The following is a 27558-nucleotide window of genomic DNA, read 5'->3' on the forward strand; positions in this document are numbered from 1 at the left end:
ATTTTACCAAAATCCGTAAGATTATATCACTGAAAGTTGTACCTTCTTCGGGTTACAATTTGAGCCCTTTTTCATTGTCCTCAGTAAAAATTCTGGCATATTATTTTCAATATCCTCACGTGTTCCCTTTTTGTGCAACGCTGCAGCCAAAAATGAGATGACCTTGAGAAAGAAAACAATTCTCAGTGATTACGTACAACAAGAAATTGAATGAGTTCCACTGAAAATAAACATTTAGGACAAAATCCTGGATGTGACTTAGTAAGATGGTTTCACGGAGGGGGGAGATTGATTCAAAACCAACAAACAAAAACCCTAAACAAAAAAAAAAAAAAAAAAGAGTCTCACTTTTTAAAATGGGACCCCCTTCCCTTGGATTCCCATGAATTCCCTGAATTTATGATAACAGCAAATTAATTGCTCTATCTCACTCTTTCATCCTCTAAGTGGAAAAGCCCCGAGAGAAAACAAATAAGCCAGGAAAAAATAAGAGATGAAGCATGCCCTGCAACTCTCCTCCTTTTGAGGGCACTTGAATCTCAGATGAGAATTCAGAAGGAACATACACTTGCCAACTATACTCTCAACACTATTTTTGCAATAGGAAGAAGATGCTTAACCTAGAGGTTTGTTTCTTACTAATATGTCTTCTTCTGTATGTTCCATTCCTTCAAATTGCTGTTGTTAACATCAAAACCATTTCTTTCTGCTGTGCCATATTCTCCCACCTGCCTCAGACCGGTCAAGGTGATTGTGAGAAGACGTTTCTTATAACACACCACTGCAAGGACAAACAGCACAGACTATTCCAAACTGCTCCCATGGCAAACCAAAACAGGAATAAGGCAGAAAGATATCTGGTCAGAACATGCAAATCTGTAAAATCCACTTGGGATAAATGGTATGTGTGGGACTAAGCAGCAGCAAGGACCAGATGCATCATCAGAGAGGTGCCCTTCTTTTGAAAACTCAACAGGCCCCTTCTCCTCAGAGCAGCCAGCTCCAGACACTTCCTTCTGCAGCTGCTGCACAGCTGCTCATAGCAGGGCAGAGGTAAAGCTATCAACTGTTGATTTCCAAAAAAAGAGCTGTTTCCCTCTAATGATGGGGAGAAAGAGCCAGTCAGGAGGTCAAAAGTGCAGAAAAAATACCTGCATGAGAAAAGTTAGATGGACAGAAGAGAGAGGAAATTCATCATTAATGTAGCCGCAGGGTGGGAGAGAGGTACCTTGAATAAAAGTAACCCAAACATTTTTAGACATAGTATTTCACATAAGCTGAGGTTAAGAGGAACTGCAAGTTTGCATATGTTGTTTAATTAACAACTTTTAATTATTTTTTAACTCCTTTTGAGAATAAGAATTAAATTCAACTGAACAATAAAACTCCATGTCTCTTCCAGATCCTTCATTTTTGGAAGCATTTGTATCACAAATTTCTAACAACAGCAAACACCATAACATGGCAACTCTCACTCTGAGAAATGTTCAGCTCTTCCAGACAAAGCAAGAAGCAACCTAGAGGCCTTAACAGGAAAACAACTTACTGTATTCACATTAAGAAACAACACTATCCTACTTGCTTCCATCTCAACCTCAGCTTGAATTGAAAGAGCCCTACAGTCAAGCCAATTTAAGCAAAAATCAGTTCAGAAGAACATAGAGGTTTCCAGAAAAGTCTTTGTCTCATAAATCATAACTGAGAAACAATAAGGTTCAGGCAACTGACAAGCATAAGTTTTCTATAAGACTCAATCAGTTATTCGATGAAGTTTAACTAGTATTTATTTTTTAATATGTACTAACCTTTCCTAAACAAGTGAATTCTTCCCTTTACTTCAAATCCACTGAACTGCCTTTTTCATACTGAACTGGAACATAAACACTGTATTTTATAAAAAATCACAAGATCTCAGAATCATAAAATGGTTAGGGTTGGAAGGGACCTTAAAAGATCATCTAGTTCCAATCCCTGCAACTGGCAAGGGTGCCATTCATTAGATCAAGCCTTCATCCAACCTGCCGTTTAACATAAAGGGTACTGGAAGGTCTCCCCAGAGCCTTCTCTTCTCCAGGCTGAACTGTCCCAACTCTCTCAGCCTGTCTTTGTAGGACATCTCTGGGATCACCTTTGTGGCCCCCTCAATCTTTCTGGTGCTGAGCTGGACACTCCAGGTGGGGTCTCAAAGGGCAGAGGGACAGAGTCACCTCCCTTGACCTGCAGTCCAGGGCTAAAAGGACACACTGTTGGCTCATGCCCAATTCTTCACCCACAAGAAGCCCCAAGTCCTTCTCCACAGCAGTGCTCTCAATAACCTCTTCTCCCAGCCTGTGCTCATGTCTGGGATTGCCCTGACCAAGGCGCAGCACCTTACATTTGGTTCTCATGGGCCCACTTCTCAAGTTTATCCAGGTCCCTTTGGATGGCATCCCATCCTTCGGTTGTGTCAACTGAAGTGCTCAGCTTTGTGTCATCTCCAGACTTTCTGAGGCTTCACTACTCTCACTGTCCATGTCACTGATGAAGACATTGTAGAACAGTCCTGAGGGACTTCCCTTATCACCAGCCTCCGCCTCAACGTAGAGCCATTGACCACAAATCTCTGGCTGCACCCGTCAAACTGCCCATCCATCAAATCCATGTCTCTCCAGTTTGGAGATAAGGATGTCATATCACAGGCCTTACAGAAGTCTAGGTAGATGGCATCTGTTGGTCTCCCCGGATCGACCATTGCCATCACTCCACCACAGAAGGTGACCAGACTGGTCAGGCACAATCTGCCCCTACTAAAGCCATGCTGCCTGCCTCAGATTGCTCTCCTTGGCCTTTCTTTTCTGACCTGTGTACTTACAGAATCCCTCCTTGTTATTCCTCACAAAAGATGTTTTTTGAAACCTCTACCTTTCTTCTGCAAATTTGACACAGATTAAAAGAAATAACCATCAGATGTGAATTCCACGTAGGAACACACTATCAGCTCTGAGTTCCAAAAAATGAAAGCGATGCAAGCAAAACCACACAATTCCTGCACCCCCTCCCTCCCAGTTTACTATTATCTTCTATATATACTTCTTACCACATGAAATCAGATTATTTGCAGTTCTGAGTAGAAACAGCCTTCCCTAACTACTGAGTTCTTAAACTGCTATGGCCATGCTTCAAATTGATGCAGTTTATTTTTAACAAGCACCTGTTAACAGACCATCATCAGCTATATACACAAATCCACCACGACGCATCCCTAAATGCTCTATGCAGCGTTTTGTCAGTTTAGCTTACTCACTCCTCTTGTCAAGTTTACTACAGAACAATACTTCTTTGCCCTGAAAGGCTTCTGTCAACATTCTCCTAAATGGAAGGGCAACAGATACCACAGCCAATACTTGTCAGTGAAGGAATGAGCTTGCATTTGACACATGGACAGAGAAAAAGGAGAGGGGGACAAAGACTAGATACCACCAGACTCAAGCTGCTAACTTTAGACTAGACAGATTACAGTGAATTTCCACACATAGAAACACCCTAATTATAGCAAAATAAATAAACAATTTGGGCCACACAGAATTCAAGCATAACAAAAAAATCCAGCTATACTTTGTCCTCTCATCAATCCAGCTGCACTTCCAAAAGAGTGACAGAAGCAGGATGGTCCAGAGATGGGAGTAAATGTGCCTGCTCCTTCCCATTCTCAGAACAGGGAAACTATTTACTTTCAGGAAAAAAAGAAAAGAGACATTTTAAAAGCTACAGTCAGGTAAGGGCCCCAAGTTGTTTTAGTGCACTGCAGTGTAAATTCCTTTCAGGATGGACAGGTAGCAATCCTCAAAGTAAATTCAACACAGTAAACCAAAGGGGTCACATCCCAGTTTTATGGCTGTCAGAGTGAATCTAATATCAGCAATGGCTCCTGGCTCTGAGTGCTGTCCTGGATGGTCATGTCCTGGCTCATTTGACTCCACAATAACAAGGGGAGGTTGAGTTTCATAAATACAGACTTACAGTTCACACAAAACATGCTGTTCTCCCACTGTAACAATCAAAAAGAATACCTGTATTGTTTTTCCGAGGCCCATATCATCTCCAAGAATACACCCCCTTTTATTAGCATAGTGTCTGTACAGAAACTGGGCTCCTTCCCTTTGATAATCACGTAGGTATCTGTTAATTGTATATGGGATAAAATCGCCATTGTCCGATAATTTAAAAGCAACTGCAGGAGATGGAAGATTTTGGTCAGGAAAATATGGCTTTTCCAGATCACCATCATCAAATATTAAGCTTTTCCAGGGTCCTCTACTGTCTTTGACTCTGCAAAGTTTAGTTACTAATATTTTCCTTTCTTCGGACTCCAAGAATAATACAACAGCAAATGATTTTCCATTCTTGTCCTTTTCAAGTGAGGTTATTACTCCTTCCTGAAGTTTTCCATCTTCAAGACAAGGGGCAAGGCATTTCTCCCCAATACGCCAACAATCTATAAAAAAACCAAACACACAGTGATAAACTGGCCTGACATACAAAGTGTTTAATTTCTTCACACTATTAAAACATTGCATGTAAATTTATTTGCCAAAATGCATACATCTTAAGATAAAACACTTTACTGAAGGAAGCACTAAAATAAAGAAACCAATTACTGTTTACAACTAAACATAAAATTATAGTTTGCTCTAACACTGCTATTTTATAAATACCAGAGGGTGTATATGGAAAAAAAAAGTAAAAGCCAGATTGTGATGCATTAAGTTGTTACAGTGGCTTCACACAGGCAAACACAGCAGTGCATATCAGCATCAAAAGAACCTACATCATACTGACAACAAAAACTAGAAGAAAAAAAACTAACAAACACAAGGCCTTCACTCTTCACAGTAAAAAGACCTTGTAAATAATGGAGGCATGGAGTTTTCCAAATCTGAACTGAGAAAGGGGTGTCCTTCTGAGTCTGTAGAAAAAATTTCCAACTTTCCCCTGCTCAGCCACCCCAAAACAAAGGGATACATGCTTAATTTCAGGACTTTTATTGCTTCTTATCTATTTGCTTATTTGATAAGAAAGTCATTAGAAATGACAGTGAGAGGCCCGGAAGGTTTTTCCAGGACAGAGCAAGCCAGAGAGACTTTTGTCCAAGAGCAAGTATTCACACTTCAAGTATTCACACTACAGTGGTAGTACACGCTTCTGGGCACATCAACACAGACACTTTTCAGAGATAAGGAAAAGAGGAAGTCCTGAAGGCAAGAAACTTCACCCATTTTTATGTTTCTGTGTGAAAACCCCATGGAGATTCTCCTCAGCAGGTCCTGGAAGTGTATGCTCACAGGACTATTCTCCACAATGTATCAGTTAAATTGGTGATAACATTTAAAAAAATGGATTGAATTATATACCCTAAAACAAAAACATCCATGTAGCCCACTATTCTGCAACCAGCACTGGCCATAACCTGACATAAGGTAACAATAAAAACAGTACAAACATTCGGAGTACTCCTCTTCTAAAACTCTTGGGCCTTAAAGTAGTCTTTTAGCTACAGAGATTCCACAAGCCATGTGTGATTTGTCTGTTTAGCAAACCCCAGCTGACTGCTCTCTTCTCAGTAGCTCCATTTCCCTTTCAATATACGTAGATTTCTTGCATTCAGTGTCTTCTGACCACAAATATTGCAGGTCTGCCCTTCACATCTGTCACGCTTTTGCTCGATATGAACTTCGATCCCAAGACCCAAACTGATGGCCCACTACATCTTACACTAACAAGGACATAAACCACGACCTCTCCACAAGACTCCCACTTTGCAGACCTCTTTAATAATGCCCCCCATCATCCTCACTTGAGGAGTTCAGCCCTGCACCTTGCGACCTGCACATAAGCTGTTCCCTACCTTGGCCATTCCCTCAGATCTTCTCCAAGACTTGAAGCTCAAACATATCTTCTTGAAGCAAAGGGTGAAGTACAGGTTCAACAAATCACAAACAACTAGTCCCTAAAGCTCTCAGTATCTGTAGCAGTGTCTCACACATGGTCAAATCGATGCAAAAAGGTGTGTACATTAACTTCTCCCGGTAGCATCTAAGTCTTCCAACAATTTCATAAAAACAGGAACTAAAACTGAAAACCTGAGACAAGCTGTGTACAGCACACTGATAAATATGCAAACCAAAGTCTAAAACAGGAGAGCATTTCTGTAATTACTTTCTTTTACAGTAATATCTGCAGTGACACACAACATTAGTTTAGAGACTTCCAAGTTAAATCCCTGATTTAAGACGACAGCATCATTGTTTTTAACTAAGCATTTATGCGAGCTTAAGGAGTTGCATAGGACTCATCACAGCTACAGTTCCGGGTGTAAAGTGGAATAAACCACACTGGGCAATAGTACTAGTGTTACCAAGCTCCAAATCTAGTGAGAAACAAAGAACAAAATGAGAAAAAAGCACACACACAAAAAGTGGTATTAAGAACACCATGGCTACAAAAGCCTAGCAGGCCAAATTGCTACTTTAACTAGCCTGACTCACTAAGTTCGTGGGTTTTGAACTAGAACCATAATTTATGTGGAGTACTGTCTTTAAAAACAAAGCAAATTACCTGGCATGGCCTCCTGGCATGGGTACAGTACACCTTTCACCACGAAGAAAGGTGGTATTTCAGGTGCTTGCCTACACTTACTCCGTTTACTACAGTTCGAAAAAATGTGCCATTGTCTATTTTAAGCTAAATCATTGTGATAATGGCCTCCTGTCACACACTAGCTCCTTTCAACCACTACTCCTCCAAAAAAAAAAAAAAAAAAAGCGAAATTATCATGAATGCTTCTAACTATTGAAAGCTGACCACTTAATGTAGAGCGCCAGGGTTTCTGGGGTTTTTTTACACTTCAATAAACGACTGTAAAAGCAAAATTCACGGATACTGTAAAGTAAGACACATGGAAGACGCTTACCTGGGGCACCATCATCACACATTTTAACTTTGGGCCGTACAAAGCCCCAACGCAGCCTTGTGGGCGGAGGCACCGGGGGCGGGCGGGCACCGCCGCTCTGGGGATCCCGCACCGCCCCTCCGCCGGGAGGGGGCTCTGAGGGAGCCCGGGGGGCGCCTCGGGGTAGGGCCCCGCCGCTCCCGGCCCTGCTGCGGCCCTGCTGCGGCCCCGCTGCGGCCCCGCTCCGGCCCCGGGACAGCCCCGGCCGGGCCCAACACAGCCCAGCCCAGCCCAGCCCAGCCCGGCCCGGCCCGGCCTGCCGGGGGTGAGGGGGCCGTGTGGGTATCGCGAGAACTTAAAGGAGCCGGCGGAGCGCAGGAGGTGTCGCGAGGTTTGGGCGGCGGGGGCGGCACTGAGCGGCCGGCAGAGTTGGGCCTGGTACGGCCGGGCTGTGTGTGGGGAGCGGGCCGGGCACGGCCGGGCTGTGCCCAGTGCTGAGCTCCTCAGGACCAGAGACACAGGGAGCTCCTGTAGCGAGTCCAGCACAAGGTGATCAGGGCATTGAGAAGGAACGACTGAGAGGGGACCTCGTCCATCTCTGTGAGCATCTGAAGGGAAGGAGGACGGAGCCAGGCTCTGCCCGTGGAGCCCAATAACAGCACTAGAGGAACGGGCAGAAAGTGATGCCCAGGAAGTTCCACCTGAACATGAGGAAGAACTTCCTTACTGTGTGGATGACCACACACTGAACAGAGAGGGGTGGGGTCTCTCTCACTGAGGATATTCCGGAACCCTCTGGACACAATCCTGTGCCCTGTGCTGTGGGATGACCCTGCTGGAGCAGGGAGGTTGGACCAGGTGACCCGCTGTGGCCCCTTCCAGCCTGCCCCATTCCGTGATTCTGCACGGGAGGGGGGAAAGAGATCTAAACTTATTCTCTGTGAAAAAATTGGGTGGGTAAGGAAGTGGGGAGAAGATGTGGTGCAGTGGAAGGCGCAGCTGGCGTGGCAGAGAGCAGCCAGCTGCACGGAGCTGGGAGCTGCTGAGGGCCAAAGGTCCAGCATTTGGGAAAAGTAAAAATCAAGAGAGGCCTGCTCGCCTACAGCTCTCCCTCCTCCACCCCTGAAAACCTCTCCATTCTCAGGAGAGCTTAGCTGGACACAGTAACATTTCGCAGATTACAAACGTGGTCAGCAGTAACCATGCGGTTCTTGCTGAAAAAAATTAAGCCCCATCAAAAAATCTATCCAGGTGGACTCATACTTCAGTAGCAATGCCACAGAATGTTACCTGAAGGGTTTGGCTTCCCAGATCCCTGCTATTGCTTTGAAAGAACACTTTAATAGAGCCATACTAAGTAGTTTTGCTTCTGAAAGGTAAGTGCATATATGTAAGAAGCATGCAAGACCTATTTTTAAAGTGGCTTTGGTTTTTAATGCAGAAGACAACAAATTTGGGATGATTTTCCCATTGTTTTTAATTATCTTTTTAACTTCAGTCATTTTTTTGGTGAATTTTAAGGAGGGAGTAATCAATGGCAGTAAAAAAAGCAGGATTCTTTTGTCGTATGCCATGAACTTGTGTACAATGAAGATGGATAGTCAGACTGGCTAATTAAAATTGTACATCCTGCAGTATTTTCAGAAGCAAGGCAATAAATTTTTCAGTGTGTGGATCTCTGTGCCGTTTGTGCATGCAGCCAACATGCAGACAGTGACCTGTCTACCCTGAGAGTAATGAAGACTTGTGTGGCCTGGAGCAGCATTGAGTTGCTTCCTTAAGTTGTCTGCAATTAGAATTTTGTTCTAAAAGAAGTCAATGAAAGGTGGGTGGTGTTTGCTCAGCCAATTATATTAGACTGATGGGAAAATAGCAAACATGAAAGCAGCGGTACCAAAAAAGTAGCAAGCATGAAACTACCAGTTGCTGTAACAATAAACTACATGGATATCGAGCGCAACATATGTTCGGGGAGGTTGTTCAACAATAAAACATAATATAATGCTAATAAATTGTATTATTTTAAAATGTACATGTAGTCATGCACTTAACTGCATTCATGCCAAAGAAACATGGCAAGAACTGTCCCATGACCTCAGGTACCTAATACACCCTCAGAGCATCTCAGGAAAAGGAGCAAGGATATAGGTTCTGATTCTAAGGTTGCTTTTAAAGTGGATCATGTTTGAAGATGGTGTGTGTTTATACTACAGGATGTTTATTTAATCAGTACTGTGCTGCATTTAATTCTTATCAATTGTGCTTAATAAGGACTCTGATGCAGAGTAAAGTTGCTATTTTACAGTCACAAATTCACTATTATGAGTTCATAATAGAAGAAAATAAAAAACAGATTAAACTCAAACACTTCAATTTCTCTAGTAAACAGGTGGTAAAATTCTGCCTGCCCTCCAAGGATCCAGTTGTGCTTTTATGTCAGTGATAAAATCTCACTGGCTTAACTGGAAACAGAATTGCACCTGAAAATGCCAGGATGAGTTTCCATTACAGTTAGGTACACTCTTGAAGCTCTTCCCTTCACGAGGGAGAACAAAGGGAAGAAAGCACCCTTAACAGGAACAATTGGTTGACTGCATGTCAGCAGATAGTTTTCTTTTGCCGTTAAAATTTCTCTTGCAAATTACAAGCAGTTTCTGTATTTTTACTCTGCTTGGGAAAAAAAGAAAAACTAGAAAACAAGCTGTCTCTCTGAGATTAGGACTTCTTTCATGTAATACCCTTGTAGGACTGGGCCCATAATGAAAATGTTTCCCAAGACCAGAGAATTCTTTAGCTCTGTCATGTATTTTTAAAATATGAATAAGTATATGGAAGTCCTTTCAGGAATCTTTCTAACACAAGTTATTTTCGAGGATATCAAAAGTGTCTCACACCATGTTTCTTCAGGGAAAGATTTGTAAAAGGATTTCATTTTGAAAAGCTGTTGCCATTACTGAAAAGTTGAATGTATCCAAACTCCATATTAAAATTTGAACTATGCTCATATGTGACTTAATTTAGGTTTCCTAAGAGAAGTGTTAGGCTCAGATAACAACCAAAATGAATACCATAATGGAGCTAAGCACTTTTTAAATATGTGCTATATCCCTGAAAGCATTTCACATGTAGCAGTGTGGCCTTCCTGTTCACTCTTCTTTGACAGAGAGAGGAGATAAATTAACTGATGTGCATCTCAAAAGAGCAGCTTGGTTACATTTACACATCAGTATGTCTGAAAACAAAGCAAGCCAGTGATTTTCAGATGCACTCAGCATTGGAAAGCCTAACTGGCACCCACAGAAAGTACAGGCATCTAGAATTTTTTTAATGTCGGTTGTTTACTGCTATATCAGAAGAAAGGGGTGGTTCAGTTAGTTGATATTAACTAAGCATGGCAGCATCAGAAGTGCTACAGAGAGGAACTCTGTAATATGAAACTCATCAAATTAACATTTTGGAAGACCTTTAGTCTCCCCAGCATTTCATTTGCCACAGGGTTTTACACGTTACCCGTTTACAGTATTGAAGAAGCTCTCAGATTTCTTCATGGAAATGAGCATGACTGGGTTCTCCAAAGGGTCTGTAAACTGATGCACATTCATGAGGAGCAAAGAAAAGGCATTAGAGCCCTGGCTCTGATGGGCATCACGTCCTAGAGATGTGGAAGGATGACTCATGTGACTGACTGCTGCAGTGGGCAGATCTGGGCAGGATTTAGGAAGGACAGGCCAGGACAGCAGGGAGCAGGTCTGGCCTTTTACATCAGAGAGCAGCAGGGATACCTGGAGCTCTGCCTGGTCTGCAGTGACCATGAGAAGGTGGGGTCCACGACCTTGAGAGAAGGGAACAAGGCAAATCAAATAGCAGGATCACAACCCTGGACTTCAGTTCACAGGCTTGGTGGATTAGGGGAAAGCAGTCTAAGTTGTTTATCTTGATTTCAGCAATGATTTCACTGCTTTCTCCCATAACATCCTCGATATACAGGCTGATGAAGCACGGAGTAGATAAGTCCATCAGTAAGATGGACTGAAAACTGGCTGAACTTCTGGACTTAAGTGATTGTTATCAGCAGCACAAAGTCCAGGTGCAGTCTTATTACTAGTGGAGTATTCTGGAGTCTGATACTGGCCATTCATCAATTGAATGGTGGGACAGAGTGAATCCTTATCAAGTTTACAGTTTACAGATAATAAATGGTTGGGAGGAGTGGTTTACAGACCAGGTACTTATGCTGCCATCCAGGAGGGCTGTGACAGGCTGGAAAAAAAGGCAGGTAATAATCTCATGAAGTTCAACAAAGTCCCACAGCAACGGTCAAATAACGCTGTGCAGCAATATAGACTGGAGGTCAACTAGTTGGAAAGCAACTTTGCAGAAAGGGACAACAACAACAAGTTGGCCAAGAACCAGTAGTGTACCCTGGCAGCACAGAAGGCCCACAGTGCCTGGGCTGTTCCAGGAGGAGCACTGCCGAGCAGACCAAGGGATGTGAGCCTTCCCCTCTGCTCAGCCCAGGGGAGAACACATCTGAAGTGCTATGTCCAGCTCATGGCTCCCCACGAGAAAGACATGGACATACTGGAGAAAATCCAAGGCCATGAAGTTTAAGAAACTGGAACTGGGATTGTGTAGCCTCAAGAAGATAAGTCTCAGGGGAGATCTTGTCTGTGCACAAACACCTGATGGAAGGGCATAAAGAGGATAGATCTGTACTTTTCTCAGTGCCCAAGGCAAAAGGCAATGGGTGCAAAGTGAAACAGGAAATTTAAGGATAAGGAAAAGCTCTTCAGCTGTGAGGGTGGCCAAACACTGCTACATTTTGCTGAGAGAGGTTGCGGAATCCACATCCTTGGAGAGAGTCAAAGCTCAGCTGGACGCAGGCCTGAGCAATCTGCTTGAGGTAACCCTACTTTGAGTAGGGAAGGTTGGACTGAATGTTTTCTAGACCCTTCCAGCCTCAGTAATTCTGAGATTGTTTGAAGAATTCTGTGGGTCAAACTGAGTTCTCGCTAACTGCTTATGCTATTGCTTAAAAATTAAGAGCTGTTGATACCAGCCAGATTGCTTATCCAGAATCCAGTTTGTCTTGTAGCCCAGTGCCAAAAGACATGGCACCAAATCTTGCCTACCTGTATGCATATTTCTCAACTCATCTTCTGGTTATTCTTAATGACTTAAAGGTAGGTATTCAAGTCATTCTTCTCTTTGTATCCTCAATTGTAAAATAAAAGCCTGAAAATGCTCACTAAGGATGTCTGGAAATGCTACACAACACTTAAATGTGTGCACAACACATAAAATAATAGATAACACCTTGAGAGTTTAACTCAGTGAGTCAGATATTCCTTTCATTGTTAATTCATTCTCTCTCAAAAATACTCCAGCTAGTCCTAAATCTTACTAACTCTGAGAAGCCAGGGTAGTATAATTCTTATAACCTCCTGCAAAATTGTCCTTTAAAGTTTGTCTGCCAGATGATGTGTTACTCAGCTTGAATAAACCAGAGAGACTGCTTCCACAAGTGTTACCAAGTATTGATTCATTTCCTTTGAGTGCCTGGCTAAAGGGTGATTTGAGGAAAAATGTAAAGTTTTGTTCTTAAATAAATATTGTATGTAAATGGATCATGTCAGCAACAGTCAGATTTCTTGATTGCCTGGAGTGGGAACTGTATAATGAAACTTGTCAACTCCACTGGATTTGTAGCAGGTATTTGTGCAGAGCAGTTTTGAATGTTTCAGAAAAATCTGTGAATATTTGAAAGGCTTGTGGACCAGTCTCAGTTATGCTCTGGGTCTGGTTAAACCAAATCAGCCTAATTGTTCTTCAGAGGATCTTTTATTATGTGTTACACATTTCACTTTACAAATAAAAAATTATTTTAGAAATGGAACACTGCTTTCCATGAGGAGTAGTAGTCATAGAAATGGTTTATGGAGATTACAGTTGAGTTTGGTTCCCGTAATCCCTTTTTTCCTTGAGGAAAAAATAAAAAGTATTTGCTTCCTCAGGTTTGATTTCACTTTTTTTTTTGAGTTTTGATTGACAGCAAAACATGAAGGGAAAAGGCTTAGAAGCAGTGCACACAGAAAGAAAGCAAAAAAGACTAAAACTGGACAGATAATTTCCTTTTTTGGGGGCAGATAACATGGCAAGCTATCCTTAAGGGTTAAAAAAATCATCATTTAAAGCCTCCTAAGCAAATGAGATGTAAATGTGATCTGTGGGAGACTAGAACATGCACCTTTCATAACTAAAATCACAAAACCCAGAATACACAACCCTTGTAAACAGCTGTCTGACTTAACCAGGACAAAAACAGCCAAAACATCTCTTTACCAAACGAAAATATAGCATTTTCTTGGAAATGTGATGCCATCTGTGACTTGCTAGGCTGCTATGATGATCCAAAAATAAAGAAAAACTATGTAGTTCTTCTCTTAAATATAAAATTTGTTTTCCTTTCTGACCTGTTTTAAGCAATTTACTTCATTACTTGTGTGAGCCGTAACCTGAGGTGTTATACTTTTGAGGACACACACACACATACACAAAAAAAGCATATTAGGAAGCAACTTTGAAGCTCCATTAAATAAAGGACTCCTGTTTAAACACAAAAAAATCCTATTCCAATACTGTGAGTAGAATCCAGTGCTTTATACAAGTTATTTCCTGTGTTTCTTCTTTGTGCTGTCCATGCAGCACATCGAGCAGTGGGGTAGCTTGATGAAGTGGCAGTTTTTAGGGGAGTATTATAGCTGTGTACAAATATGTTGGAGATGTAAACTGGAGACAGGCTAAACTGAGGGCTTGTCAAACAATTCACCAGGCAGCTCCCCTAAAGCATGTGAGAGTGCTGCCTGCTCGTGTGGAAGGCAGGGATATTTTTGCTATATCCCTGGGGGTATTTTTCTCTAAGTCTGAAGTAATTTAACATCTTTTATTAGGGGAATCAAGCTACTCTTGGTGCCAAAAACCACAAACGTCTGGGACCAGCATGTCAGAGATTATTTCTGCTGAATCAGTTCTGAATGTAACAAATGTATTAAGCCAATAAGCCAAGCACAGAGAATTTCATAGCACAAGGGTAACTACACTGCAAAATAAATCTTTGATTTCAACAAGTTCTCAGCCCCTGTCCAATGTTCAATTTTATGTTAAAAAAAATATGAAACTTTTGTGACACTGGCAAGAGTAAAACTACTGGTAGATTTTTCAAGTATTTGCTTATAAGTAAAACAGAAGATAAAATTAAAATAGGAGAAATATTGTGGTATGATTTCTAAGGCATCAAAAGATTTGTCAAGCCAGTTATCTTAAAAGTTGCTTTAATTTAAGTTAATCATCAGGAATATATTCTATATTAAAAAGTAAGTTGTCATACATAGCTTTTATTGTATAAATGTAACTTAAAATTGTTGCTAGATATCTGATCAATGTGATAGATAATATCTCTAGTTGGTTTATTAAAAGCAATTTGTTGGTTTGTACACATACCTGTGCATGCATATGCGGTGTCACCGGCCCAAAACCAGACTGAAAATCATTCATAGTTTGTAATTAAGGCTGTTCTAATGCAAGTATCAGCAATTAAATCATAATTAAAACACAAAATAGCAAACTTTACTTGTATGCCATAATAGCTAAGTCTTAATGTCCAAATAAAACATCTGTATCTTCCTCACCTGCAAGCAAATTCTCAATTGCTTTGGAGCACACTGTTATCTTCTGATTCACTTTACCCAGAAAAATCTGAGTTGAGACCACTTTTTTTTTTGAGATTTAACACTTAGAATAAGTTATAAAAACTACAAAAAGAAAGAATATATCTTAGAAGAAGAGTCACTGTTAAAGACGTGGGGTTTGTAGCCTTAATTTATCTCACAGACTTATAAAGAAGTAGGCTTCTTTATAAAAAACACTTGAAATTGGAAAACCTTGAGTATTCAGCCTTACTCTGAGATTGGTTCCCAACCTTAATTTTTTAATTTATTTCTTCACAATCAGGTATGATTTCTTCACAATCTGCAGAATATGTTCATTTACACCACAGTATTTGTATAGATTTACAGAAGAAAAAGAAGTGGTAAACTTTTGCTTAGTCCAAATTTTTGCATCATTAGCACTGTTTCACAACAGAGACAAATTCTTTTAGCTGAGTGAACTTAAGTCTTAGCTCAAAAGATTTTCTAAAATAAAACGAGATTAGTTAGTACTTCAGTGTAGGACAAATGAGAGCCTAGGTTATGATGTCACCTCAGAAAGAAAACAGAATCCAGAAAGAATTTCACCTTGTTTCTAAAGCCTCATAATCTTGATTCCTTGAAGGAAAAAAAAAAAAATAAAAAAAAAAGAATGACTGCTTTTAATTCTTGTGAGGTAATAGTTTGTTTTGACAATGATGTCATTATCCAGATTTATGGATGTCTCTTTCAGCTTCACTCAAGACCTAATTTACCTTAATAACTCCAAAGGCTTGAGGACTAGGGATTGCTGGAATCCTTCATGGATTGCCCCTGATCCTCAAGGACACGAAAGCAATTGCACATTAACTTCCAAATACATTTATGTAAACTGTGTATCCCACCATGGAAAGAATAATTACTATATTTACATATAAACAGAATCTTTAAATATGCAACAGATGTTTCATTCCTTGAAAAGCTCTTGAATTCATTGACAAGCCTTTGGCTCAACTGATGAATTAATTTGTTCGCAGCAGATTTCATAAATCCTCTAATAATTCATATCCTTACACATCTTGACTTGATTTCTGAGATCTACAGCATGTGTTTTAAATGCTTTAACCTTTACTGCTTTAATCAGGTAATATTTATTTCAAGGATGAATGATGATCAGTCATTGAAAGATATCATTGACTAGGAAATAAAAATTCAATTTGTCAGTTAAACAAACGTCCGTGTCTGAAATAAGAAGAAATCGGTCTGTGTTACTGGATCTCTGAAATGCTCAGTGGTTTTGATGTCACTCTCCCTTTCAAGAATACACAGTGCAAGATTACTAAGTACTGTTAGATGCAGTGCTGATATGCAGAAACCATAATCGCCCTGGTTATATATAACCCATTTCATGGAGTGGTTTAAATGTAAGCCTTTACCTCTAAATTGAGATTTATTTCTATCCTTTTAAGCTATTTTTCTTTCATATTAGAGGCTAGCTACCAATTTGAGCAACAGTGAAATCAGTCTGAAAAACAAATTTTGCTTAATCTGTTTCCTTTGGAGAGGTCTTCAGCTTTGTTACTACCTCTGATGCAATGTACTAAATTATATAAAATAATTTAAGGGTTTTTTTTAAATTGATGTGTCTGATCAAGTGCAATAAAATGTTCAGGTAAAACTGCATAAAAAAGACTTTTGTCTTCCATTGCTAGATAAGGGGCATGACAGCCACCCACTCAATAGAACCTGTATTTTCTTACCATATTAGGACATTCAGAGGTCAAGAAGTTTAAAATCACTAAGATATGATAAGAATATATTATATTTATAAAGTTTTCATATCTGGTGAAAGCCATAAACAGTGCAAGTGGCCATTTTTTGCCATTTGTCTTCCATGAGATTTGCTCATAAATCAAGGTTTAGCCAAATACAGGACTCTGAGAGCATCAGTGCTGATTGTACATTACCATCTGTATGAATCTACAGAATTATGAGTAGATCTGAGACACTGATATCTGTAGTCTGTATTCTGTAGTCTCTGATAATATCTTACTCTTCTGGGTTTCTAAAGGAACTCTGTTACAGGAAGTAAAATCGTGGATTTGTGAAAGAATTTCAGGATTAGACAGTACATAACAGACCTGCCCGTCTGAATTCAGCCTTCCAAAAGAGATTAAATTCTGCTTAAAATGCATCTAGGTGGTTTACATTTATTTGAAAGGGGTCTGCAAATGAGAGTTCTTAATCTGGGACAGTTGTATGTATATTCTTTTTAAATCTCTAATGTGCAAATGCTGTTCATGAAGTGACATTGCTTTACATGGGTGAAAAAATAGTTGAAAAATGAAAATTCTGCTTGCCATCTTGTGGTTATTAATTTCCCCAAAATATTCTGGAAACAGGAGACTTAGCAAAACATTTTTTTATCCTTGATGTGTTCACTAGCTTCCTTCTTTACAGTTTCTCTTTATGCCATAAAAACCTCAGCTATAAGCTGAACAGCTAACTAGAGGAAGCCAAGCAAAATGTGTATCAGCTGTCTTCCATGTGCCTTTCCTTTGATTGTGACACTTCTGTTGACCTCTCTCTCCAGAAGACAAATTTTATTAAATTTTAGAGATGTAATTATAACAAGAAGTTGTTTAGGAAATGTGTAATCTCTTTTTTAGATATTTTTATAAACTTGACTGGAAAAAATGCGGAGTTTCTAACTCAAAATTAGATTTCTAACTTGAAATTAGGTTTCAAACTTGAAATTCTTCAAGCTTCTATGTTGACCTTCTAACTGGAAATTAGTCATGCTTTTAGCTGGAAGTTGGATGTATGATCACCCAGAACTTCTTCTGGCTAGACTGGTCAAAGATTTTCCTCCTTTCAGCTGAAATTGGCCCAAAGAGTTGGGAATTACTAGAGGAGACTAGTGGATAATATAATGACACCTGCTCTGCAAAATCACTGGAAAGATTATAATGTGTATGGTGCCATATCCAAGGAAAGATCCAGAGGGCACACAGCTGAATGATAGTTCATCCTGGGAACAGCCATGCAGCTCTCACTGGATATTCCAGAATTCATTGTTATTAGAAGTCTTTAAAGATTATGATCCGAAGAATTCTGTCACAATGTCCTGCTGAACAATTTTTTTCATATTTGGCATTCTGATCCAAATCTTCATAGATTGCAAGGGATTATTACCTCTGAGACATGAAGTGCTTCCATCTTATTCACTAGATGGGGTTTCCTGCAGGATATATCTAGTTACAGTGTTCTCAGGGATCAAGATTGATGGTAACGTGCTGTTCAGGTTGCAATATGAAAACAAGCAGAAACAAACCCAGACACTGGAGAAAATGCTAGAGGAATTTTCAAAGTGTTGTTGACACTGTAGCTTGCACATCCAAAACAAACTAAACTCCAGTATGTCATAGAAGCAACTGTGTGTTTGCTCAATTCTCTTCTTTGCTGTATTATCAACTTGGAACATACTGGTGCAAAATAGGTGACAGGATAAACATATATCAGAAAAACAAATATACCATAAGCTGTGTGAAGTTGTTGCTAATCAGTTTTCTTCAAATATTTTACTTAATAGTAACAATACCTTCTGTCACAGCATTTCTGCCACCTGATCAATAACATATTGCAGCAAAGTATTTCCCAGCTAAGCAATCAAATATTAGGAGGTTGAATGAAAGACTTGCCTCAGAGAAAAATAATTCTTACAGTAGTCAGGAATGCAGTGTCCTTTGATTTTTAGTTTCTCATTTCTGAACTCTAGATTTGCACTGCTAAACAGAAATTCTAAGATCAACATTTACTGGTAGTATGTTGTTTTCTACTAAAAAATTAGTTGCATAGAGAAGTAAAAGGGCACTAAACTGAGCTGCAAGCTTAGCTGCAGAAATGGAAAATATACAAATTTGCAGTGAAACATCATTGTTCATGTCAAGAAGACAATCTTGTACAAACACAGAAGTCATTCTTGTACATCGACTACAGTGGGTGTGGCTGTTTCCATAGGATAACCAGAAAATACTGTATTGGTCCATGCTTGACTTCACACTCTTTGTTTTTGGAATTAATGTGCCTCAAGGGTAAGAAAATGGAGTACTGTTTTACCTAGTTTACACGTAATTTTAGGTCTAATATCCAGTCTAAAACTCCCCTGCTTCAACTTGAGGTCATTTCCTCTTGCTCTGTCACTTGTTACCTGGGAGAAAAGCCCAGAAAGTTGGCTTCAGGACCTTCCCCAGCACCAAGGTCAGGCTGACACGCCTGTAGTTCCCCAAATTCTTCTTCCCATCCTTTTTGGAGACGGGCTGACTGACTTCAAAGAACATTCAAATGCTTAAGGAGTAGAAACTTTGCAAAGTATTCCAATCATACTGCAAGCTTGTATCTTACAGAAAGGCTTTTTATAACTTTTGAGTGATACAAACCAGTTCAGTGAACTGGAATGAAGACAGAGGGGTTTTTTTCCTTCACCTTCCCTTTCCCTTCACCCGTTTTCCTCCTGATTTCAGGAAAGACTCTTAGGACCAGGGGATGGCAAGAATTAGAGACATGATTTGTAGACTACAAAAAAAGGTACGAGCAATCCCCAAACTGAAAGAAGTATCCATATGTATATCTGCTGACTTACAAAATTATTTATGTCCCAACTTCCTACAGATGGAGCTATAATGCAGTTTGTAAGGGCCTGATTTCTTTTACAGCAAATAAAGGGGTGGCATCTTCACAACTGGGCTTCTTGTTTAGATACCTTATGTTGTGTTTCCAATTTACTTGTCCTTTCCTGGGAGAAGTATTTTGCAGAAAAGGCTGGTTTAAAAGGTACAGTTTCTGCTGGGGTGAGTTTTATGCAGAACACCTCCAAACTTCTGAGATTACTGAGCTTCATTTTCTAATCATTTAATGCTAATGCATTTGTCTTATTCCTTTTTTCAATCCTTTCTTCAACATGGCAGTTAGCACAGAGGGAGAAAATAATAAAGAACATATTTGAAGAAAACAGACAAAGACATGGGCTCAGTGTCATTGTTGTATCATTCTACTCTTGTTGCATGCTCTTCACTATTTTGCCTTTTCTGTTATCTGCCATATTGCAGACTTTTGGGACCAAAGCCATTTTCTCCATATATGGGGTGACATGAATAACACAGTTAAGCCTTTGGTTTAGAAACAAGACAAATGGCTGCAATTTGATTTTTCATGGGATCCTCTGGAGAGTTAAAGAACCATCTTAAATTGTGTCTTACAGACCCCTCAGATACTTTTTCCCAAAGTACTCACGCTTTCTGCTCTTGTATTGTGCCACTTACCTAGCAGACAGTAAATTAGAAAGTACCTGGTCTGGCACCATGGACAGAGGCCCCCTGGGAAGTGGCTGGAGTTGTGGACAGTGTATTCCTGACAAGTCTTAGTTGTGTGTGTAACTAAAAGATTTAAATTATTTAATCAGCTCAACAGAATTAGCTGCACTGGTAGATTTTGAGTGTGGATAATTCTTCACTCAAAACTGGACAAAACCAACAATTCCTTTTCTGTGAAATATCTCTGGTTTGGGGGGATTTGGGAACTGACAACTGGAGGTGGAAAGATCTGGCAGTTGTGTTCTAGTCCACATTGTCTGAGAATCATGGCAAAGACCACGATGAGTGGATGGTCTAATCCTTCAGCATGACGCTGCCAGGCTGCTCTTTGGGAGTGACCCTCTACCCTCCAAAATACATTTTGTTCTTCCTCAATGTTCTCCATTGCTACATCTAATAAACACATAAAGTTCTGGCCCTAGGAGAATGCAATCCAGACACAACCCCCATGGCTTGGGGGGACTTCCATTCCTGTTTTCCTCATGAGGAATTGCTTTGACCTGGAAGATATTTTCTGCCCACAAGGACTTTATATTTCAAACACAGCTTTTGGAGGTTCAGGACTGCATTTTTATCAACCATTCTGACTGACCTGAAAAAAAAGAGAACAAGGGGGCTGTGTGGGGTATGTGTCTTAAAATTATTGTTATCATCCATTTAATATTCAACAGAAGTCCATTTTTGGAGAATACTAATTTTACCTAAAACATAAGGGCTGAGGACAGATAAAGGAATGGAGAAGAGATTCTTTTTGGTCAAGTATATAGGCAAGGGGCCTCCAGAATAGCAGGGGGAATAATTTCTATCTGAGTTTGTGATCTGCGGTAGTGGTAATGTTAGATTACAGTCCCTGAATTGTGTTTTATGGTAAGTGTTTGTCTTACTGCAGAAGAAGATCTATTTGTGGACAACATCTATTTATCTGGCTGCCTTCAGAGGGTGGAAATGCTCCTTGTCTGGTGACGTAGGACTCCAGAGTGCCCCTGATGACTAAAAGTAACAAATTCTCAGTGGACCACATATGAACCAACTGGGTGTATGGACCTATTAGTTTTGTGCTCATGGAGATAAATAGAATAACACTTGGAAATATTTTGCAACATGGAAATTATTTACTTTTCAAAGCAAGCTCTTCAAGAAGTAAATCATAAAAGATATGAATCCCAAGTGGTCATTGATTGAGAAATTAATTTATAACTTTGGAAAACTTCAAGTTCTGAGAAGAAAAAGCTTGTTTCATACCTTCCATTCCATATATCAGGACTTAAGCCAGTTTTTCTTCTGACCATACACTTATAGCCAACACCAGTGAGCCTTCTGTGACAGATATTATCAAGACTAAGAAGCAAAGACAATTTGATAGCAAAAGAAATTCTGAATTTTGCTTCTTGAGGGGTAGATTGTGTTGATAATGGGTCCTTTTCTATGTAAATGATACTAAAATTTTAGCCTCCAGTGACATGCTCCTAATGTAGAACTGAGTGCATTCTCCAAAAGAAAAAAAAAAAAAATCCCAAAAAAATTGATCTCACAGTTAAACTGAAAGCTGTCCTGAAAAAAAAGTTTATGAGGCCACTGAGATGTTGGCTTTAGTTGGCTTTAAAGTTCCATGTATTTTGATTAAGGAATACTTTTTTTTTATGTTACGGAAATGCCTGAATATGATGAAGGAAACACTCTGCCTTTTCTTTCCCTGACTGCCTGGGACACTGTTACGTAGCATTTCAGAATTGTACCTTTCAAATTCAGAGGAAGGCTGCACAGTTTATATCTGAATACCTGTAGGAAGTGCATTGATGGCTGTAAGCTCCTGTGACAGCAGAGGAGGCTGTGCAAAGAGAGGATCCTAAACCTCTAAACACATCCTTGGTGCCTGCAATCTACTGAAGGATGTGTTCACTCTTTAGCTAGACAGACCTGAACTGGTTTCTGCAGTCATTTGTCCAGTTTATCACAGTCTGACTATCACCTTATTCAATTCTAGCCACTGGAGTCTTTTGTGTCTCAACTTGCACTTTGCTCCCTGTACTATTTTGGTGTAACACCTCATCTCTATGCATACAGGCCCCAGTACAGAGGGCTTGAAGCCGCTCTGTGGCATCAAAATACAAAATTAGAAGCAGCCTGGGAAGATTTGGTAATTGATAACATTTGTTATCCAGTTCTTCATGGCTTCCTCAGTAAGTGAGGATGATTCTTATCTAAAGTTTATTGGAAGTTCTAAGGCCGTGTCCTACTCAGTCAGGCTTGTTTCTTTATCAGGCCCTAGACTGATAAAGTTATACAGAGTTACTGCCTTGGTTATGTAAGTTTATAAAGATGTGCATTCAAGTGTTCCAAATAAAGATTTGGTTTTGAGATTTAAAATTCAGCCATACAGATTATTTCTGAATCCAAAAGCCCATCTTTCATGTTCTGGACCACATGGCCTCCAGAAGAATCCAACTCACAGCCAAAAGAAATCACTCAACACTCGCTGGATATTTAACACCAACGTCTGGGTGTCGAGGGAGAGGAAATGGCAACACCCCATTTAGCTGGAGTACACCAGCTGATCTTCTGTCTCTTTTCTGCTTCTTGTCAAACAAGTTCTCAGTTTTGGTTCGAAAAGCCTGCTCCTTTTCCCTAATAAACAACTCCCACGTGTGAGGTGGAGTGCTGAAGCACAAGAGCAGGTTCAAGAAGAAAGCCTTGCTCTCCTCGGTGAGTTAACATGGAGAGCATCCAAGCACAGAAAGACAAGGAGAAAAGGTTTGGGAGCAATCTATCAATGGATCCATACCACATTAGTCCTGGGAAAGATGCTGGATGATAAACAAAACATGAAAATGAGCAGAAACGAAAAGTGGGAGCTAAAACCAAAAGCTTTATCTGGAGCAACAGGTATATGAAATGAAAGATGTAGGATTTGCCCAGGCATGAATGATCCTTCAATTTTACTTTACTTTTAGAACTAAAAGGAAGATCTTTGGCCACCAGTAGGAACAAGCATGTGAGGCATTCAACTGCATTTAAGAATCAACATAATCCTGTGACATAATCCTGTGATCTGCAATGGAGCTGGTACAGCCAATATACAGTAAGTCTTTCAGTAAGCAGCAAAATAAACCAAAAAAATATCTATACAATGGAGTGGGGTTTTTTTCTTTGTTTTTTTTTTTTTCCAACATGCATATAAAGTTGAATATGGAACACTGACAACCTGAAGCACTTCTTTACATACTAAACATTGATAGTAAAACTTGAGCTGTTAGGGCAAATTGGCACAGTGTTGCCAATAAATGCCAACAAATGGATCTTACTGTGCAATAGAAGTGATATATAGGAAGTTTCCCTTTTTTTTGTTATATAGGTACAGCTTCCCAGACCACTTTTATGTGATAGTTCTAATTTATGATGGGATTGGAAGAGATTGTTACCTTTGTACTTACCCTGTGAACCCATACTCTCACCTGTTGGACCGTTCCTATCTGTATCTCAGCTAACAGGATGACAGCTGTGAGGTCTAATTACTGCCACATGTCTATCTTTGTAGTTTCCTTGGTGCAACAAAATATTTGGAATGCCTCTTCCTCCACCCCTTCTTTCACATTCTCCCAGTATATTTATGTATATTATACAGATGCAATCAAGACACTTTAAGGCACTTTTAGAATTTATTTGTCTCAAAATGTGTGGAGCAGACAGGGTATGATTATGTGGTCTTCCTTTTCACCTCTGGTAGAAACATCTTTTTCTTGTAGGAAAAAAAAAAGGCATCCCATCTTTATTTTTCTTGAATTAGGCATCCCAAAAATTTCAGACAACTCCAGTGGGATTTGTCAGCCTTACATAAGAGATATGATTAAGAGCTTCAAAAACTCTTAATTAGCATCGGAGCAGCTTAGACCTGCACTGAGTTTCTCTGGGGACTCAAAGGGAGAAGCCAAGCACTGGGGGGGGGGGGGGTGATTATTGGTGGGGTTTGGGGGCTTATTTTGGTTTGGTTTGGTTTTTTTTCCTTTTTGCTTTGAGAATGGAAGGAAAATGTGGAGTTTTTTATCTGCTACCATGGTAGTAGAAGCACTGGCTGAGCACCAGAACCTAAGGAAGAATGCTTCCTGTGGAAAGATAGAGCTTGATAAGAAATGATTACTTATTTAGCTGCCAGAAACCACCTTAGACTTGCCTGAACCTGGGCAGGATAAGGCATTTGGAGAGTCTATTAGCAGTGAAGACTCTAATGCAAATCTGCCTCCAAAAGTGGTGAGAGGTTTTGGGGGGTTATGCTTATTTTGGACTCAGAGTATCCAAGAAGGGACAGAGTTTTTTATGAGCCTGTAAGAGATGTGGAGGCCAGATGTATAAGCTGAAAGGTCAGGAAGAAAAAAAAAGAAGTTCTCACAGTGACCTGCCAAGAGTGAGAGCACAGAAAAAACTTTTGTAATCTTCAGTGTCATTTTAGAGTGCTGTGCATACCTATCCCAGATGTGGGTGAGTGACATTTAATGAGAAGGATATCAGGATGATGATTTCATTTTTCTTTTCACTACGTGGATCTAACAAACACAAAAGATATCTAGACCCCTGGGTACAGAAATATGCCATGAAAAAATTGTGTGTTTTGCATGTGCTGCGTATGCATCCATCTGCTTAAATGCACATTCCCAAATTCATTATTCTTTGAAAACTGTGGATTATATACTTATCTGATCATCCAACAAGATGAGCAAAACACTCCTCTGTGACTATTAACATTAAAATCTTTATCACCTATTAAGAACAATATATTGGCAAGTAACAAGATAGTTGTTAAAAAATTCACAGAAGTAAAATTCTCCATTGTTAACTGAGTATGCAATGGAAATATTTATCCTTTATGTTGATCAAGAATGATAACTTGTCCTGAGCTTTCAAGTTTAATTTTTTTAAGTATCTAATCATTATTAAGCACAGTGTTTCAGTAATATTCCTAGTGCCTAATACTGCAATAGATTGTGAGTGCAATCCCCACCCTCATGACGAATCTTCTGCCACTCTTAGTGGGAATCTGAACTCTGTTTTCACCTACATTGGTGAGTAATGTTACCGGATTGAATTTACCATTACCCTTATTCTTTCTCAAATTATGTTGTCACACAAAATCCAAAAGTCATTAGAAAAGTCTTATTAGCAGTGATACCTTTTCCCCAGGGTGGGGAAATGGACTGTCAGTCCTCAGTGCTCCAAGAAGGTTACATTGCCTAAAGACTCCTCACCTCTCCACAGCAGAAAAACAAAGGTTTTGGGAGTAAAGGGCATTTGAAACAAGGCTGTAGGTTCACAAATGTGAAGGTAATGCCCTGGAAAAGGTTGCCTAAAATGCTGTGCATGTCCCACACCTCTAAGGCCAGACTGGATGGAGATCTGGGCTGGTCCAGTGGAAGGGTTCAGCCTGGAGAAGAGGGGGCTCAGGGGAGACCTCCTCACTCTCTACAACTCCCTGACAGGAGGGGGGAGCCAGCTGGGGGTTGGTCTCTTTTCCCAGGCAACTCTCAACAAGACAAGAGGGCTGGGTCTTAAGTTGTGCCAGGGGAGGTTTAGGTTGGATATTAGGAAGAATTTCTTTCCAGAGAGGGTGCTCAGCCATTGGAATGGGCTGCCCAGGGAAGTGGTGGATTCTCCGTCCCTGGAGGTGTTTAAGATGAGGCTGGATGTGGCATCAGTGCCATGGTCTGGGAACCACAGCGGGGTTGGATCAAGGGTTGGACCTGATGATCTCAGAGGTCCCTTCCAACCCAGCTGATTGTGTGATTCTATGATTCTGTGATTCTATAAGGGGAATGTTTCAACCCCCCATCTGTGACAGGGGCACTGGAACTGGGTGGTCATTCCTTCAAGGTCCCTTCCAACTCAAACCATTCTGTGCTCTGACAGAGCTGAGAGCTGCAATTTGATTTGGTTTGTGTACAAAAATGCCAGGAAAGTCAATCTTAGCCGTATCGTTCAAGCAGGAAGTAAAGCCAAGAGCCTATCTAAAAAATGTAAATGCATGAGTAATGACATCTAAAAATAAGATACACGTTGGGTGGTAACTCAGACTCCCAGCATAGTGTCCTGTTCTTATTTTTACTATTTATACAAAAATCAGTTGGCCATCTTAAACAAGTTTCAGTATTGTCAGAAATATAAATCATTCCTAAGGAAAAATTTAAAAGACATGTTCCATAAAAATATTAAAACTCGGTAAGAAGAAAAGCTTATTAAGTACTTTATATAAAATCTAGTGTGCTTTTAAAACAGTAATAAAAATACAAGTCATATTGTTAAACTAAAGTTACATATCCTTTTCCTGTGACCAGCCCTTGCTTCATTTTACTTTGCTTTACTTAACAGATATGAAAGACAGAAGAAAGGAATGTTATAATGGCCATACATACATGAAGTATGTGCATTTTAAAAGGTGAACTTTTATTTTAAGAATTATGATCTAGGTTTTGAACAGGGAGAGAATAAACTGCTTTATATTTTGTTTCTCTGCTAAGTAGTGATAAGATAGTAGTGAAATGAATGTTTATATAAGTCCATTGGAGACAACATGAACTGTCTAGTACTGCCAGGAACTTTGTAAATAATGGGCTTCTCAGCCCTGGCTCCAAATTCCTGAGAAGGTAGCAGGAATAACATGAATGGAGACTAAATTATTGTCCAAGATTCAAGTTGTTCCTCTAGATAACTGATCTAAATAACTGTTAATACTAAATGAGGCACTCAGGCCTTCCTTGGGTGTCAACAAAGGGTTCTTAGTTCCAAATTTATGCCTACAAGAAAATTATCTGAGAATGTCTCTTGGAAAATTGCATCTTTGCTTCATTCAGTTTATACCTGCCTCCAAAGGCAGGCAAATGGACTGATCTGCATTAGCAATGTGAAACTAAATTACTACCAGTTGAAATTTTTTTGTGATCTGAAGTTTTTTGACAGGAGATATTATTACCCTGCTAAAATCACATTCAGTCATCTTAGGTTTATGCAACCCAAATTTTTAACCTGGGAATCAATACTCAACTTGCTCTCATTGACACGAAAGGTTTTCACATTTTTCTAAATTACTGGACATGTAGTCCCCTGTTGCTGACAAGGGAGAGATTATAATTGATGACAGTTCAAATTGCAAGGATTTAAATTAAATCTGACGTTGCTTTCTGCTATGGTGAGAGGTTTTTGTATCACAGACAATGTAAAGGTCACAGCAGGCTTTCTTTGTTAGCAAAATATCTCCTTTTGTGCTAAACATTGTCCACTGCCTCCAAAAAGAGGAAGTTGAGGTTAACCTTAATTTCACATAAAAGAAATTTAGACATGTTTGAAAATCCCTAACATTGAACATCTAATTTCTGTGATTCTATTTTGAAGAGATTTTCCACATTGCCAAGTTAGATGGGACTGGATCTATTCTATTAAATATTCACACATCATTAAAACATTCAAATATTATGTGAGAAATGCAAGACTTTGGTTAACTGAGACCTCAATATTAATATTCCAGGATGTGCTCTTATTTATAGCATAGAGATATTTTTTTGATCACTTAATTTTTGTATGGTGGAAAACA

General features: G+C 39.8%; 1 protein-coding gene across 4 annotated transcripts in view; it reads right to left on the reverse strand.

The window, feature by feature from the left end:
• The window catches only part of ERCC6L2 (ERCC excision repair 6 like 2), a 45110-nt gene extending 37960 nt beyond the window's left edge, over positions 1 to 7150 (reverse strand). For all 4 annotated transcript variants that reach the window (XM_032675357.1, XM_032675358.1, XM_032675356.1 and 1 more), the window contains exons 1-3: positions 6950 to 7150; positions 4050 to 4474; positions 43 to 162 (exon numbers count right to left, since the gene is read on the reverse strand). In XM_032675357.1, coding sequence (XP_032531248.1) covers positions 43 to 162; positions 4050 to 4474; positions 6950 to 6971 — 567 coding nt within the window. In that variant the 5' untranslated portion in view covers positions 6972 to 7150. The remainder of the gene's footprint in view (positions 1 to 42; positions 163 to 4049; positions 4475 to 6949) is intronic.
• Positions 7151 to 27558: the final 20408 nt, after the last annotated feature.

The sequence above is a fragment of the Chiroxiphia lanceolata genome, chromosome Z (genome assembly GCF_009829145.1).
Source record: "Chiroxiphia lanceolata isolate bChiLan1 chromosome Z, bChiLan1.pri, whole genome shotgun sequence".
In the NCBI taxonomy this organism is placed as follows: Eukaryota; Metazoa; Chordata; class Aves; order Passeriformes; family Pipridae; genus Chiroxiphia; species Chiroxiphia lanceolata.